Raw genomic sequence first — 17,815 nt, 5'->3', positions numbered from 1 at the left:
AGTGTCTTTATTCCTGTTCCTTTGTAACGTTGCTGGTGAGGTTTTCTACTTTAAATACAGTGTTTAATTGGACACATGAGGTAATGTAATCTCGTTCCTTGTTTCTTGTCTTCGGTTGTTATCTTTCAGTCTCGAGTGTAGTGGCAGCGTCCTTACCTCTGAGCCGGGAGGTATGTGTTCAAGCCCCGCCTGCACCAGAGATATCTAATAAAGTAAACCCGTCGGTCAGTGATAGCTCCCTCACATTCGCAGATAGGAACAAGACGGTTAACACGAGGCAACTATTGAAAGATTTCTTTTTAAGTGTATAATCAACACGGTGTTCGAAACTAGTTTGACAGATACCATCTGCTTATGCTGTTTACTGAGCAATCGACAGGCATTCACTTCACATGGACCGGATTTGTCGAGCATGCCCAGATTAGAGTTTGCAGGGGGAGATTAAAAGCAACAGCTTGGTTTGTTTTAGCTTCAATTGGTCATTGGCGTATCACCCTCCACCTCCCCCACATCAATCTGCCCGGAAATCCGAACCCGCTACCGGGCAAATACCAGGATCCCCTCAGCCTGGACCCCAACACCTTATCCCACCCCCGCTGTTCTTAATTGGTTCCTCACCGTTTCTATTTAAATGTTGGGGACAAACAGGTTGAACTCGCTGAGTCAGGCTCTTGCTGCCTAATTATTGAGACTATTGAGAATACATTGCAAACACCTCAGGCTCCGATTAATTCCGCTTCGCTGTAGTAAGCGGACGGGATTTTGAACTGGGGCTGAAATCGGGTTGCATCACTAAGCTGAACCAGTTCGGTGTTTATTTTTAGTCGCCGCTAGTCACACGGCAAAATCGAATTAAATAGCGGTTTATGCAAATCAAGTGAAGATCCCCTCCCCTGGATTGAATTTTCCGAGCAATGTGAGGGACGCAAGTACTCATGCAACGTTTTTATTTAAAAAAATACGCAGACTAGCACATGTTCAACATCTTCAAGCAGTCTTGGGCTGAGTGGCGAGCCGAGAAGCCGACAGTGTTTGAGAACATAGCTCCATCCTGCGGCTTTGAGTTAAAGGTAGGATTCCGATCCTGATAATACTTGGGCTGGAAAACTCACCAGGTCCACCGGACGGTCAGTGAACTCTCAGGATGCTGTTTGAAAGACATGATAACAGAGTGGGGCGGGATTTGATGTGGGTGGGAGTTGGGGATATTAACCCTCTCCACTAATACTCTAGCCATCGGCTTGGAGGAGAGAGGCGAGCCGCTTGGATTTGAACGGACGCCGATTTCTAGCACGGTTCTACTTCATCCTTGTTGCTCTTTTAAAAAGTTCCCTTGCGTTTAATTGTGCCAATCAGCAGCAGGCTTGCTGACATTTACTTGGCGCCACCTTGTTCCCGCTGATCATGTTGGAAGTGGCTTGCTGAGTGAGTGGCTTTGCCGTGGTACCTTGGAAGCGAGCGGGACTGGGACCGGGCGAACCATGCAGAAGGAGCTCTGGCTTTCTGTCTTGTGAGCTGTTTTGGGGTGTGAGACGTGAGTTGTTTCTTTGAGGGGTTTTGGGGTTGGGGTCGGTAGTGCGCAGGCGTCATTAATCTGAGCCTGGTCCAAGACTCTGGGTTAGGATGGGATCATTCTCAGCTGTGTGTATCTGGACCAGCCAGTGTAGGGGAGCCCTCTCAGTGCGCTGCTGCTCTCGCTGCCTGAGCTTTCGAGTCGCTAACTTCTAGTTGTTTCCTTCTATCGTTTCCTCTCCCCACCCTGATCTCTGTTCCTGCTCCCACCCCCTTTCCCTCCTTCCATCCCATCCGCTTCCACAGTTGCCTCCGAAGCTCCCACCTCCGGCCCGCAGACTTGGCCGGAGCTGTCAGCGAACCTTAAAGCGCCGGGGGACGCCAGCTTAGCGTGGCTTTTGGATGGCAATGACATGGAGGAAATACCATTTCGCAAAGTCAGGACGCGAAGGAGGAACTGTCCGTGCGCCCCGGGCTCGCCCCTCGACACCGTCAGCTGTGAGGACGAGTTTGACTGTAAGGAGCTGGAGTCCTTGTTCCAGAATTACAACCTGAAGCTGGAGCAGACCGCCACCCTCAAGGCTCTGGGCATCCTCATCATCATGACGGCCACTCTGGCCATCGTGGAGTTACTGTCCGGCCCGCGGCTGACCATCTCCAAGGGCTCCCACCCGGTGCACTGCATCATCTTCGTGTCACTGTTCATAGTCACCAACGTGAAGTACCTGCAGGTGACCCAGCTACAGCAGATCGTCAAGCTCAGCTTGCTGTTCAGCTTCACCTTCTCCTTCCTGTGCTGCCCGTTCTCGCTCGGAGCGTACGGCTGGGAGCAGCCGGCCTCCCCGGAGAGCGGCATGTGGCAGCTGATGCTGGTGACTTTTGTGACTCACTCGCTGCTGCCGGTGCGGACCTTGCTGGCCATCCTGTTCGGCCTGACCGTGTCAGTGTGTCACATCATAGTGACCGCCACTTCCGTCACATCCAGCAAGCAGCGGCTCTGGCGCACGGTAAGTCCCTCAGCTCCTCGGGCAAGGACAGCGGCTGGGGGGGGGGGGGGGGTGTTATGTTAACTTTCAAAATCAAATTCGGATTTCTATCAGAACCCTTCAAACATTTTTAATTCTCAAGATCATCTGAACCATTTCCCAATTTATTTTTTTCCCCCCTGGAAAGCTATCTTCCATTTCCCTGCAGAGGCAACTTTCAAACTCCTGCTTATCCCTTCGTTTTGCTGGGATTTTGGAGGGAGTTGCACTGTTTATGCACCTCCATCCGATCGCAAAGCCAGGACACTGACCGTGAGTTCAATCCCGCTGGTTAGGGAGGCTACTGTACAAAGCTCGCTTCACCAAACCCACTCACTGGTTCTCGTGAACACGCTGGGTCGAGTGAAGATTACCATTTTCTCCATCTCCAACTCTCTTCCCACCCCCACCGACCTCACCTACCCCTCAATTTGGAAAACAAAAGGGTCTGAGTAGGTCTCAGTGAATATCGGCTCACTGCTCATTCTGTGCGGACCGTGGCGAGAACTCTCGGCAGCTCGCAGCACACTGAGCAGCCGTGAGAGCTGGAACCGGTCCGGGCAAAATAAAAACGAGGTCGGCAAAACCGCTCAGCTCAGGATTTACGAATCCCAGGCCCAACCGCCTGGCCTTCAGAATGCTTTTGTTCAGCCGCCTACTGACCAGGGTCAAAAACCTGGCATTCGCTTCGAAGTTTACGCTGAAAATGATCGCGGTCGTTCCAATTGGGAAGTCACTGATGTAGGCTCCACTTCCATGCTTTTAGATAAACTTTAAAACGGTCCGTCCTCTCCCCCAGCCCTCAATTTTGTTCAGGATATTGACAATTTGACCAAATGAGCAGACACCTGGCGGATGAATTTCAATGCAGAGCAATGTGGGATAATGCATTTAGGTAGCAGAAATACTCAATGGTGCAATTTCAAAGGGGAGTAAAGGGACCTCGGGGATCACGTGTACGATTCTCTGAAGGTGGCCAGGCAAGTTGAAACAGTTAGGAAAGCTAACAAGATCCATCGGTTCATATATAAAGGTATGGAGTATAAAAGCAAGGGAGTGATGCTCCACCTCTCCTAGTCATTGGTCAGACCACAATTTGGAATATTGTGTTCAGTTCTGGATACCGTGTTTAAAGATGATGTTAAAGTCCTAAAGAGAGTTCAAAGCACACTTGCCAGAATGATACCAGGAATGACCGACTCTAAATACAATGGGAAATTAAAGATATTGGACTTATTCTCCCTGGAGTAGAGAAGATTAAGGAATGACCTTTGAAGTCCGACAGGGTGAAGAAGGATATTCTATTTCCATTAGTTGGCACGTCAGTAACTAGGGGGGCATAATTTCAAGATTGTCAGAAAGAAAGTTAGGAGTGAGATGGAGAGAGTTGTGACCATTTGGAATGAGTTGCCTGGGAGAGTGGTGGAGGCAGATTCCATAGGTTTCAGAAAAGAACTGGAAGTATATTTGAAATAGATGAATTTAGAGAGCTAAGGGAAATAAGGCTGGAAGATGGGACTAGCGTGTTCTTTAGGGAGCTGGTGCAGTCACCATGGGTCAAATGGCCAACTTCTATACTGTACGATTCTGTGATAACTCACGGATAAATACCAGTAAATAAGGGCCATGTTGGACTCCAGATCCGTTCAGATCAATAACAAAATTTCGCGGTCACCAGAAAACTGAGTACAGTGAGAGCAAGGGAGTGTTTGATCTGAACAGTACGTAGTTTGAGGTTGGTGAATCAGTGTGTGGAAAATGATTAGCTGTGATTAATATGACCAATTATAGTTACTTCGGCAACAAATATGAAACTTTTGAGGAGGTGCCAGTTTTGCTCCACAATGTTACAGCACCTGAAAAAATACTCAGCTTGGATTTTTTTTTGTGCAGATTATAATTTTATTGGTGCGGGCTGTCCATACAAAGGCAAAATGAGCTGTATAGTTTACAGTAAAGAGCAGTCCGATGTTTGTTCACTTGCCGCCGACTTGCGGTGGGACCCATTCCTGAATCATCTTGCGGGTAGTTGAGTAAGGAACGTTGTTTCTTACTGTAGCACTCGTGTTAAACTGCTGAGTCTCCCAGCGAAACATTCACTCAATGGAGAGAGTGTGGGGTCAGGGCATTCTCTCGGTCCCGCTGTGCAATCAGCAATGTCTTCCTGGAGAGATCGTGCTCCCATTAACTTCCCAATATAGTGTTCTTCTCATTCGGCTCGCTTGTGTATTCAATTTATCTATGTTGACCACTGAATTATTGTTTGTCTTAATGTTTGTTACTTCACCAATGAATTTCCCAGTTATGAGAACTAGTGAACTCAAAACTTTCTAAAAGTCTCCGCAGAGCCCGTCACGACTCCAAAACTGACCGAGCCCAGTTTGAACACGGAGATTGTCCGACCTTTTTTGACTGGTGTTAATCGATTGCTGGAGTATCTATCAAACGCGCGGATTGATCGCAGCATGTGGTTTGTGTTTCTGTCGGCAGCTTGTGGCCAACGCTGTACTGTTTGCCAGTGTGAATGTGTCCGGGGTGTTTGTCAGAATCCTCACGGAGAGAGCCCAGAGAAAAGCCTTTCTGCAGGCGAGGAACTGCATCGAGGAGCGACTTCGTCTGGAAGATGAGAACGAGAAACAGGTCAGTGGAGGAGGCTCGTGGGAGAGCTCCAGAAGGACTAAAATGGGAGAAATGGTCGAAGGATGGGATATTGCTGTGAACCGTATCACCATATGACGAAAATTCGATGATTCTTCTCTCATTCTGTAGGTTTAATGAAAATCTAATGCTACATTTATACGGAAATAAATCTAAAAATGCAAATCAGGATAATATGCTGATGAAGAGATTATATATTGAAAGACAAAAAACAAACTGGTATGAAATTGTGAAATATTTATGTTTTGTGGGATTTTTAGAATTCCGAACCAATTGGATTTCAGAAGTTGCCAGCACCTCGCAATGTTTGTTACTGCACCAGAGTTTACATTTTTAACGGTGGTAATTTAGCTTAATCTGAAAAGACTATTGAAACAGACAACATGCCAGTTTTCAAATTCACATTTCCACATCTTATTGTTTTTTTTCTGAGGGATATTTTGATTAATCCAAGGGTTTAATCCTTAAATGGCCAAAATGAATAATAAAGGCAAAAGCGTCTATAGAAACTGGAAAACTGAAATTAATCAAAGAAATGTTTGAACACTCAACGGGTCAGCCTGCCAGCATCTGTGCAGAGAAGACATGGGTTAAAGCCTCGAATTTCCTGGCCTTTCTATCACAATTTTAGCTGAAGGGGATCTGTTTTTGCAGCTCATTACATATGACTTGTCTGTTCTCAATACAAATGATAACTGACATGCTAAGTGTTTCCAGCATTTTCTGGTTTTGCAAAATGTTTAATATTTTGCTTGTCATTATTATTCATTTTATTGTTACAATCAATTATTTAGTTGTTCAGCATTAAGGGAAGACTTCAGATTTCTGGAACTATTTCCATTAGGGCAAAAAAGGTTAAATGAGATTTATTTGGTGTTCAAAAATATGAATGTCTTCCAAACTGTAGAGGAAAAATCTATTCATCTGGTTTGAAAGTTAGCGATGAGATTTCAAAACTTAGAATGTTTACTAGGAAAGCAATTGCCTTTCAAAGACAATGGCTTTGTTAGAGGTCATTGTACTTCTAAAGAAAAAAAGATAAATATTTAAAGCAGGCGACAGTACAATGCCAAGAGACAATGGAATTAGGTTTGACGAGAGCCAACAGACCACAATGGTAGTCTCATTCTTTACTATCAACTTGCTATGGTGTATGTCTTCAAGGATTATTGTTTAAAAAAAGTTTAGTTTTATGTTGTAACTGTCTTCTGATTGAAATTAAGTTTCTTTCTAATAAAGCAAAGCTTTCATTGTCAGATTATAAAGTGGAAGTTCAGGTCTAAGAACCAAAAATAATATTTCGCACATTTTGAATAAAATGAAATAAGTCATATAGCTGTGTGGTGAATGAACAATTTAAAATAACTGGGTGACAAATATTCAAATGAAAGTTTATATTGTGATAACAGCACATACATTGACCACAAACTATCATGCAGACATTTTGTTTTAATTTGCTAGCTGTTCCCAAAAGGAACCAAGCCACAGAGAGGCTTAGAAAAGCCAATTAAAATTAATTGAAGGAAATCACTTGTCCACAGAATTATTTATCTTCAGTCTTGTGTGGCATGGTGCTGTATTTGTTGCCCAGCCCCCTCTGCCCTTGATTTGCTTTTTAGACTATTTTCAGGGGACAGTTCAAATTCAATGACATTGTTGTGTATCTGAAGTCACGTGGTCCAAACTGAGTAAGGATAGCAGATTTCCATTCTTGGAGGACATTAGTAAGTGTCCTACTCAACTCATCATTAGGCCCACTTTTTAATTTCAAATTTTAACTCAATTCATATTTCATTACCTGCAATGGTCGGGTTTTAACCCACTCACCAAAATATTACCTTTGGGCTCTGGATTGCAGGATTAATGTCCAGTGGGGACTTTACAAATGCAATCCTCACCTCCCTCTTTTATAATTGCACAAACTGTATAATTTAACAGTGTATACAATACTTTTATGAAATCAATGGAATAAAAGTGCGCTAAACACATTAATTTATATGTAATGAATAAATTATAGTCACAAAATAGATATGTCAAGCAATTTCTTAAATCTGATATCTGAATATTTAATAAGTACTTTAAAATGTTCTAATAATTTATAGCTACATATCACCAATAATCTTAAAATGTAATTTATCACAGGAAAGACTTTTAATGAGCTTATTGCCCAGAAATGTGGCAATGGAAATGAAAGAAGATTTTCTGAAGCCTCCAGAAAGGATATTTCACAAAATATACATCCAAAGGCATGACAATGTCAGGTAAATAAGTCGTCTTTTATAGTTTGCCTTTTAGTGCTATTGCAACTGTTATTTATCTATAATCGATGTTCATGATTGATTACCATGAGATACAATGTTGAATGTTCTTGCCTTCATGCAGCATAGAAGTCCATTGGACATCACATGTAACTTTAATAACAGAACACTGTAAATTTATGCAAAGAAGTTAAGAATGAATCAGACAAATACTACAATAAAGTCAAAGTACTGGAAAAATATCAGGTCTAGCAGCAACGTGGAGCAAAAAACCGTGAACATTTTGAGTCCCATGTGACTCTTCTCAGAACTTAACAGTTCCAAAGCTTTCTGTTTTTATTTCAGATTCAAATATCTGTTTTAGCATTCCCAAATCATCTGGTTTTGATAATTAAGAACTCGCCAAAATTATTTACAGGTACGATAATGTTTTCTTTTGTTTAGGGCCTCAAAGTTTTCTTGCATGTGTAGTACCTGGACCAGATTAGGCTCAGAATCTCACTACTTCAGTGTCGTTTTGACATTGTCATTTAGAGTCATAGAGATGTAAAGCACGGCACCAGACCCTTCAGTCCAATCTGTCCATGGCAACTAGATATCCTAACCTAATCTAGTCCCATTTGCCAGCACTTGGCCCATATCCCTCTTACCCCTTTCCATTCATATACCCAGCCAGATGCTTTTTAAATGTTGTAATTGTACCAGCCTCCACCACTTCCTCTGGCAACTCATTCCATACACGCACCACCATCAGCATGAAAAAGTTGCCCCTTAGGTCCCTTTTAAATTTTTCCCCCCTCACTGCATTGAGATAAAACTACACTTTAATATAGTTATGTTTGTGATGCCATTCTTGTTGGAACATCATTAAAAGCATTTTAAACTTATTTTGTTTAAGCTAAAGTGTTTCGCTACATTAATTGCATTGTAAAGTTTACATTGAATTCCCATCTGTCTATCCTGATGGTTCAGTTAGATGTTAAGGACATCGTGACAGTTCTCGAGGGAGAGCAGGACATTTTTACTGTTATCAGAATATTGCTGCTCAAACTGTCTCAGTTTGAACATTGCATGTGGTAATATAGTTTCAGGGAGATGCTGGAGACTTGGCCTTGATAAATTTATACTATTGGAATAGTTATGAGGCAGACAATTGCTTTAGTTTAACAGTGCATGAAATAATACCATCGAGACGCTACAGCTTTTTTTAAGGATGACTTCATGCGAATATAGTTTAATGTATAAAAACTTTTCATTCTCCAAAGACTGTTTTAACTAGTGATAAATTTTGACATGACAATAGCTCATCAATTAATAGAAGCATTGAATTTAAATACTAATCACTATTCAGTTTCTGGAATTAATCTCAAAATTTAATGTTAGTGATAATTGATAACAAAGGGGTAATTAAATTTTAATTACATTTGAAATTTGCCAGTGATTTTAGAAGATTCATGGAAGGAATTTTTAGAGAAGACATTGACTAGGTTGAGCCTGTACTCATTTTAAGTTTAGAATAATGAGAAGTAACCTGGTTGAAACATTTTAGATGCGAGGGGACATGACAGGGTAAATGCTAAGAGGTTGTTTCCCTTGTGGAAGAATATAGGACCAGAGGACACAATCTCAGTAAAATGGGTCACCAATTTAAGACAGAAATGAGAAGGATTTTTTTTTCTCTCAGGGGAGTGAATCTGTGAAGGTCTTTAATGTAGAGGTTGGTTCTTTAGATATATTCAAGACCGAGACAGACAGATATTTTAACCAGTAAAGGAATCCAGGATTATGTGGTAAAAGACAGGAAAGTGGAATTCCGATCAGTAAGCTTCACATGGTCAGGAGGAGAGGTCACATCCAGAATGAGAGTTATTTTGCGGGTTTGGAGCAGCGTGGGAATTCGGTGCAGAGGGGAAGAGGTGCTTGACTATTTGTTGGTTTGTAGTTTGTCAATTCTTTTGAACAGAATAAATGGAAACTGAGGATATGAGCCTGGCACAAAACCAAAAAGTGACATCACAGGAAAATCTGTAAATTGGTAATACCTGCCAATTTGGTGATCTATTAGAAGTTACTTTCACATTGAAGGCAAATAGGAGAAATATTTACAGGTTATAAACTAAAAGAACAAGAGGAAAATTTATACAAAACAAATTAAGAACTAAGTAAATAAAATCAAGATGCTTGGCCAGGAGATGTGCGGGAGTCAGTGTACCCCATAGTGGTTCATAATGACATCTATAGCAAGTGTTGGTTACTTGAGGAACTCCAGCTCAAAGTTGATGAGCTGGAGTCTGAGCTTCAGATGCTGTGACATGTTATGGAGGAGGAGAGTTACCTAGATACTACACTTCAGGAGGCAGTCACACCCTTAAATTAATTACCTTGAATTAAGTCAATGGTCAGGGACAGGAGGATGTGACTATGAGCGAGGAAGGTAGTCAGATCCAGGAGGTAGTGCTGAAGGAATCTCTGCCCTTGAGCCTGTCTAACGCGTGTGAGATTCACACTCTCCGTTTGGATGAGTGGGGCCTGCAGGGAGGATGAGCAAACTGACCATAGCACCCTGTTTCAAGGAGTTATTCAAGACGGGAGAAAAGAGAAATTTAGTTGTAATCAGGGATTGGAAAGTCAAGGGAATAGACTATGTTCTCTGTGGCTAGAATTGAAAGTTACAAAGGCTGTGTAGCCTGCCTTGTACCTGGTTTCCGAATGGAGAATGTGGTATGGGAAGGGAAAGTTTCAATTGACACTCTTACATATGTACTAACAATATAGTTAAAAGATGGAAGAGGTTATTCTGAGGGAATAGAAGCAGCTTGGGGCTAAATTAATTGCAGAATGAAAAAGGTAATAACTCTGAAACTTTACCCGAGCCACGAGCTAATTGGCACAGGGTCAACAAGATCGTAGATGTAAATGTGTGGCTCAAAGATTTGTGTGGGAGAAATGGGTTTAAATTTATGGGACCATGACTGTGGAAGGAAGGAGCTGCTCCACCTGAATCATGCTGGGAACAGAATCCTGGCAACTGGCATAACTCAGGCTGGGAATAGGGCTTTAAACTAAACGTTTGGGTGTGAGGGCGGTGGTGTTAATTTGTATGACAAGTATAAAATCAAACTGAAGGTGAAGATAGGATTTCAGGTTTGTGAGGGGACTGTTTGTTACCAAAATATTAAAAAGAAGGAAGGAACAGAATTGTAAATGTAATTTTTATACCAAGGAATCAAAAATGTTGGGAAACTGATAATTGAACAAACTTAAAAGCTTTGGATCGTAATGCACAATACATTCAAAATAAAGTAGGTGAACTGACGGTGCAAGTCAAGGTAAATGAATATGATCTCACAGCCGTTATGAAGACATGGTTACAAGGAGATCAAAACTGGGAAATTAACACTTGGACGTTTGACCTTTACAAAGAGAGAAGGGATGGAAAAAGCGGTGGGGTAGCATTGCTGATATGACATAAAATGAAGACAATTGTGAGAGTCTGATTTGTCAGAAGTAAGGAAATAGCAAGGAAAATAACACTTTGGTAGGAATAGGAATGCCCAAACAGTAGCCTCTTTGTGGGAAAAGGCTAAAATTCAATACCTAATAGGACAATGTAAAAAGAGTAGAGTAATTATGGGTAACTTTTAATCTTGTTTATTGGCTTAATGAAATTGGAAAGGGTAGCTATGACAATTAATTCATAGTGTATGAGGGATAGTTTCATGGGCAAACTAGGGAGCAGGCTATCTTGAATCCAGTAATGGGTAATGAGACAAGTTTAATAAATTATCTGAGTAAAAGATCCTATAGGAAATAGTGACCAAAACATGAAGAAAAAATTTATTTTGAGAGCGAGAAACCTGTCAGAAACAACTGTTTAATGTAAATAAAGGGGATTACAATGAAATACAATTAAAGTGAACTGGATGGATAGATTAGCAAGAATGACTAAAAGTAAGTAGTGGCAGACATTTAAAAAGGTAATTCATGACTCTCGGCAAAAATACATCCAGGTAAGGAAGAAAAATTCTGAGAGGGATAAGACAACCGTGGCTAACCAAGGAAGTTGAGGAAAGTATTAAGTTGAAAGAAAAGGCATGTAAGGAAACCAAAGTCTGCGATAGCCTTGTAGACTGGATAAATGCAGAATCCAGAAAAGAGAGACTATAAAAAGATAATGAAGACAGACAAAACAAACAAGGGCAAACTGGTGAGGAATATTAAAACTGGCAATGAGAGCTTCATTAAATATATAAACAGGAAGAGACAGGTCACATTGAATATAGGCCACTTAGAAAATCAATGTGGGGAGATGGTTTTGGGGAATGAGGAAACAGCAAAGGTGTTAAATAGATACTTTGCATCAGTCCTTACAGTGAAAGATTTAAAAACGAAAGAATACAGGGGAGGAATTAAGTACCAGCACCATCAATAAAGAAGTAATATCAAACAAACTAATTGGGCTAAAAGTGAATATCTCATCTGGCCCTGAAGGTTTGCATCCTGGGATTCTCAAAAAAAGTAGCTATGGAGGTAGTATATAAATTGATTGTGATTTTCTAAAAAAAAAACACTCTACTCCAGAGAGGTCCCAGAGAATTGGGGGGAAAAAAAGCTAATGTGGCCCTCCCATTTAATTAGTCCACAGTTATCTACCTTTTGCTTCCCTTAAAATTGGAGGGAAGCAAAAGGTAGGTAACTGTGGGCTAATTAACCTAACATCCATTGCTTAAAAAATATTGCAATCCACTAATAAGGAAATAATCGCAGAAAGTTTGGAAAATCATAATCTAATCAAACCAAGTCAGCATGGCTTCATAAAAGGGACATCCTGTCTGACTAATTTATTAGAGTTTTTCAAGGAAGTCTCAACCAGAGTGGATAGAGGGAGGTCTGTTGTATAGAGGGACACCAGTAGATATTAGATTAGATTACTTTACAGTGTTGGAACAGGCCCTTCGGCTCAAGTCCACACCGACCCGCCGAAGCGCAACCCACCCATACCTCTACATTTACCCCTTACCTAACACTACGGACAATTTAGCATGGCCAATTCACCTAACCTGCACATCTTTGGACTGGGAGGAAACCGGAGCACCCGGAGGAAACCCATGCAGACACTGGGAGAATGTGCAAACTCCACACAGTCAGTCACCTGAGGCGGGAATTGAACCTGGGTCTCTGGCGCTGTGATATGTTGTATTTGAACTTTCAGAAGGTGTTCAACAAGCTACCTCACAAAAAATTAAGTCAGAAGAGCCCACAACGTTGAAGTGGTATATTGTACTGTGTCCACGTGCTGGACAAGCACATGGTTGGCAGTAAATTGAGGGGTGCATAGGTTAGGTTGATCTTAGATTAAGATAAATGCTTGACATAACATCGTGGGCCAAAAGGTCTGTACTGTGCTGTACTGTTCAATGTTATATTGTCATGGATAGGGAACTGGCTAATGGGCAAGAAACAGTGAATGGGAACGCAAGGTTCTTTTTCAGTTTGGTGAACTGTTACCTGTGGGGTTCCACAGGTATCAGTACTGGTCTGCAACTGTTTACAATGTTTATTCATGACTTTTGAGAGCAAATTGAATGCACTGTCATCAAATTGACAGACAACACTAAAATAGGTGACAAGGTAAATTGTGAGAAGAATACAAATAGTTTACAGAAAGATCAGTAAATTAAGTGAGTGGCATAAAGTTGGCAAATGGAGTATAATGTGGGAAAATATGCAGTTGTTCATTTTGGAAGGGAGAACAAAAGAAGAGAATATTATTATTTGATTTGAGAAAAGCTGCAGAAAGGGCAGAGGGTTTTTTTTTCCCTGCTGGTAGATTCTAGAACCAAAGGACATTGGTATCTCTTTATTCTGAGACAATTTGAGTGAGATGAGAAATTTCTTAGGGAGTTGAGTCTTTGAAACTCCTTGCCACATAGAGCTCTGGGGGTAGAGTCTTTATGTATATTTAAGACTGAGCTAGGTAGACTCTCGATCAGTAAGGAGATCAAAGGTTCTGGGCAAACAGTGGGGATATGGATATGAGGAATGTCGAATTAGTCATGATCCTATTGAATGGTGGAGCAGAGGCTGAATGGCCTACTCCTGTTCCTATTTCCTATGGTCTCATAGACCAGCTGTGATCTACTAGAATCATGGAGCAGTTTTGATGGGCTGAATGTTCTGCCTCTGTTCCAATGTCTTATTATATTATGATCATTGATCTGGGAGAAATTAACACATCTTGAAATTAATCATTGATGTACTTTTCAAGAGTGTACAAGACAGTTTGATCATTATAAATGCGAAAATTTGCTGTTATCCTCCATTTTGTAAACAATAACTAAATCTCGGTTTAACAATAGCACTCATTTGTTCAAATTAGACTGACCTTTATATATAGCTGATATATTTCTGAATGACAACATTACTTCCAGCTCTTTAGATTTTCAACATTGCTATGGTGTTCCAAATGAAGTTTCAACAACTTTTGGGTTATAGCGGGCAAAAATATTATTTATAGCAAGCATCACCAGTAATACCACTGCAATAAACTAGCTTTCTTTGTCCAGAATTGTGTGATATATATAACTGTGTGTGTCCTTATATGGGATGCTTTGTAACATCAATAACATTGCATTTTTGGAATGGTTGATCATTCTTACACAGCAAATTCCAAGTCATAACATTGTATTCATGTATACAAGCCTGAATACCAATATTGAATTAATCATCTACTCATTAATTTTGGTGTGTTTTTGGATATTTATTTTCTTTCTCTTACTGTAGTTCTCCATTGCCTGTCGCGAATTTCATTCTGAAACAGTTGTTTGAAATTAACATTTTAATGTGCAACCCAGTGTACCAATTTATTTTAATGATTCTCCCTACCCTCTGAGTTGTTTTGCAGATGGATGATACAGGTGTTATGATACAGGGTAAATCCTCCTACTTAAAGATTTATCCCGTGCAGTAATCTTGGCTACTCAAATTTTACAGAACTATTTAAAATAAAAATTAACAATTATATATTTCTTAAAATATATTAGAATAATTAACTAACAAGTCTTTACAATTCCTTCCTCTAACCTATCTTTTACCCTCCCTTCTATAATACTAGTCTGATAAAACTCCCAATTAAGATTTACAGAAAAACCCAAATTTTAAAACCAGCCAGATTGGCTCTCCAGGTCAGTGATATTTTTCTCTTGTGCAAACTCCTTCTCTAGACAGGTACCCCTCATTTCTGACTAGCAGTTTACAGCTGTTGGTCTGATGGCAGTTGTCCTCCAAACTGTTCGATTTTCCCTTGTCTTATACCCCAAAGCATTGGATTGTGTCATTGGCTTTTAAGATTGTCAATACACTCAATTCAAACTTGATTGGCATTTGGTATTCTTTGGGGTATAATTTTAAACTGATTGGCCTAATTCAAATTTGTTTTGTTGTTTTCAGACAACCAGCTATCCCAGTAGCTGGATGACATGTTACACTATCTTATTGAAAATACTTGGTGCTGTTACTGCTAGCCTTTAACTCTCATAAAAGTACAGTGCACCCACATCTTCATAATGCAGTTGCAAAATTGGGTGACGTGTGGGTGGCTCCCCACCGACTAATGTTTTACCAGCAGTTCTAACACAGTTAGAGGAGTTTAAGGGGAGATGACACATTTTATGGCAGTGCTCCAACTGATTTGGGATATTTGACATTATTGGCTATGATGATATCTGATCATTTAGTATATTCTTGACACCAGGTTCACAGACCTAAAATTTGAAAGCTGAAATTTGTAATGCATTCTGATTGTGAAAAGGACACTGGCTGACCATAACCTGGATTGCTCTTGTTTCTGTACCTAAGACAATTTCAGATCACAATTTCAAATGTTAAAATGTAACCCACAAACTCTTTCAGTAAACAGTGTGAATCCGAGATCTAACCAGTTGCAAGTTTCAAAGTCACAATATCTGAGGAGTATTAGTCATTTACTGTTTGTGAGATCACTTGGGTTACTACCCCCTCAATTATTTTTTAAGTTGAAATTTTGTGGCATAAAGACAGACTTTGTGCAGCAAGCAATCAAGTGATTTATTACCAATTTGTATAAAGATTTCCATTCCATTCAATATCTTGCCATTGTTATGATCAAGCTGATGGTACAATTGGACAAGTCAGATCCTGGAATGAAACCTGGCATCGTAGATTTTCTGTGGTTTTAGTTAAAGTGGCGGTCAACTATTGAAATACAATTATACGAGACTCTAAATTTTCTTTCACAAAACAGAAGCTTATTACACAAAAGCTGATAAAATAACATGCCAGATGGGTACAGGTCAGTGGGTAATTTGGGTACCAAATGGGTATGAAACGTGGTAAAAAAGAACTTAAGACTCACAGTAAAATAAATTCAGAATTTTTGATGACCACTAATTGTCTATTGCACTATTGTGCACATCAGGATCCTGCAGAATTTCCATTTAATTAGATGCTGAAGGAGTTGCTCAGGAAGTTGAAGATTCTGCAGGGCTATTACCCTATACTTGCACCAGTGATCTTTAATTTTCTTTACCACAACTTGCAGCTTAAAGAGTGTGTGTTGCCTGGAACCATTCAAAAATATCCATTTAAATTGGGAACATTGGAGGTTCCAATTGAAGTTAAGCAAAATGTTGCTGAGGAAACGTTAGACTATTAAATGCCTCATCCAACAATTTAACTGAATCCACAACATAGTCACAGCCACTCGATCACCATGCAACCAGACCCCTTTTCATCCCCAGCCCCTAATCTAACATGATACCCACCCCTGCCACTTCTCAGCTCACTGACCCTCATCAACTACCATTTGGATTTGACCATTGCGTCCCACCCCCGTGTTCTGACAAGCCCCCACGATCTGACCTGGTACCCTGACAGCACTCCTTGCTCCTCATAACCCAACAGAGCTCCCATTTCAGAACTCCTAGTGTCAGCCTACACCCACTTGGAGACCTGCTAACAGTGCTCCCATGAGACCAGAATCCAACTCCCCTTGACCTTCACCCCTTGTCCGACCTTCACCCCTTGTCCACCCTTCACACACTCCACCACCACCAACCCCCCCCCCCCCCCCTCCCCCAACAGATCCAACATTGCCTTGCCATTCTAATCTACCATTATATACCTTGCTCCTTTGCCATCTTGGTCTGGCACTATGTATCTGGCACCTTATGCCATACCCATTTGGTACTCTACCCATTTGGCACCCAAATTACTGATACCCACTGAGCTGTACCCATCTGGCATCTCACTATTCCATGGTCCTAACCTCGGTAAGACTGGTTGTGATGCTGGATCTTTAATGAACAGAAAACTGAAATTGACTACTGTGAGACCGGGAGAATGGTTTGTTCTACACCGAGGGATCTGTCTGAAGGAGCTCAGTTAGAAATGTGGAGTTCTTTCCTTTCATTTAAAAAAAAATAGGATTGGCCAGCTGTATGAGAATGCCAGTCCTCGGAAAATCCTTCCCAACATTGTCAGTTATAGAGACTCAAATATAGCTATTTTACTGCTCTATGTTAAACCTTTAAATGTTTCTTTACTTATTCATCCCAGTTTCTGTCCTATGAACCATGGAGTCTTCTTAGATGAATACAAAGTTGAGAGCTTAAACTTTTATCACTTAACACAGATTTCTAACCAAGCAGTCTTGCTTTAGAAGTTTCACACCTTTTCTCTTAAGGTAACTGTTTTCCTTGAATTGCTTTTAAAAAGAAACCATTCTAAATAGGAAGCTATAACTACTTGCTTCTAACTCCAGTCAGATCTCCTCTGAAATATCCTAAACACTTTTCAAACCCTGGGTTTTCTAAACTCGAGTCCTTGATCAATTCTTCATTAATCTTAACTGAAACCAAATTAATTGCCTTCAATGTTTTCTCTACCTTTTCTAAACTACTTCAAATTAGCCTTAATACTCCAGGCATTCTCAATCACTCACTTACAGACAGACATTGGATTAAGTTACTGTTCCAAAAGAATCTCTTATTTTAAAATTAAAACCCTTTGCAAAAGTAACCAAGCCATATACCATTATTTTGATACCCAAACTCTTAAAATTATATACATTCCGTATTCCTTCAATCACACCTTCTCTCAAAGAAAAATGAAAATATGGTCATAAGAGGCATTTTTAAATTTTCTATCATATCTTTTTAGCATTTTTGTATTTACATTACAGTAATATGTTGACATTAAATATATAAATGTTGTAAATGTAATACTTTTATATAAAAGAAATAAATGTCAACAATATTGATAATAGAAATAATTTTAGTAGTGTATGGTTGGAAGATTAGCCTCTACTAACAAAGTTCTTTTCCT

The 17,815-nt window shown here is 40.4% G+C and overlaps 1 protein-coding gene across 3 annotated transcripts in view; it reads left to right on the top strand.

Moving 5' to 3' along the window:
* Nucleotides 1-517: 517 nt before the first annotated feature.
* Nucleotides 518-17,815, top strand: part of LOC122549912 (adenylate cyclase type 1-like) — a 290,855-nt gene continuing 273,557 nt past the window's right edge. The window contains exons 1-4 of one of the 3 annotated variants that reach the window (XM_043690132.2): nt 518-1,070; nt 1,819-2,519; nt 5,028-5,177; nt 7,338-7,456. In XM_043690132.2, the coding sequence (XP_043546067.1) occupies nt 1,926-2,519; nt 5,028-5,177; nt 7,338-7,456 (863 nt within the window). In that variant the 5' untranslated portion in view covers nt 518-1,070; nt 1,819-1,925. Of the gene's footprint in view, nt 1,071-1,106; nt 1,535-1,818; nt 2,520-5,027; nt 5,178-7,337; nt 7,457-17,815 lie in introns of those variants that run through there. The other 2 variants (XM_087987226.1, XM_043690134.2) reach the window with 2 other exon arrangements.

The sequence above is a fragment of the Chiloscyllium plagiosum genome, unplaced genomic scaffold (assembly GCF_037043375.1).
Source record: "Chiloscyllium plagiosum isolate Xiang-an unplaced genomic scaffold, Cpla_swu_hap1 HiC_scaffold_5, whole genome shotgun sequence".
In the NCBI taxonomy this organism is placed as follows: Eukaryota; Metazoa; Chordata; class Chondrichthyes; order Orectolobiformes; family Hemiscylliidae; genus Chiloscyllium; species Chiloscyllium plagiosum.
This window is presented reverse-complemented; position numbering and strand designations above follow the sequence as displayed.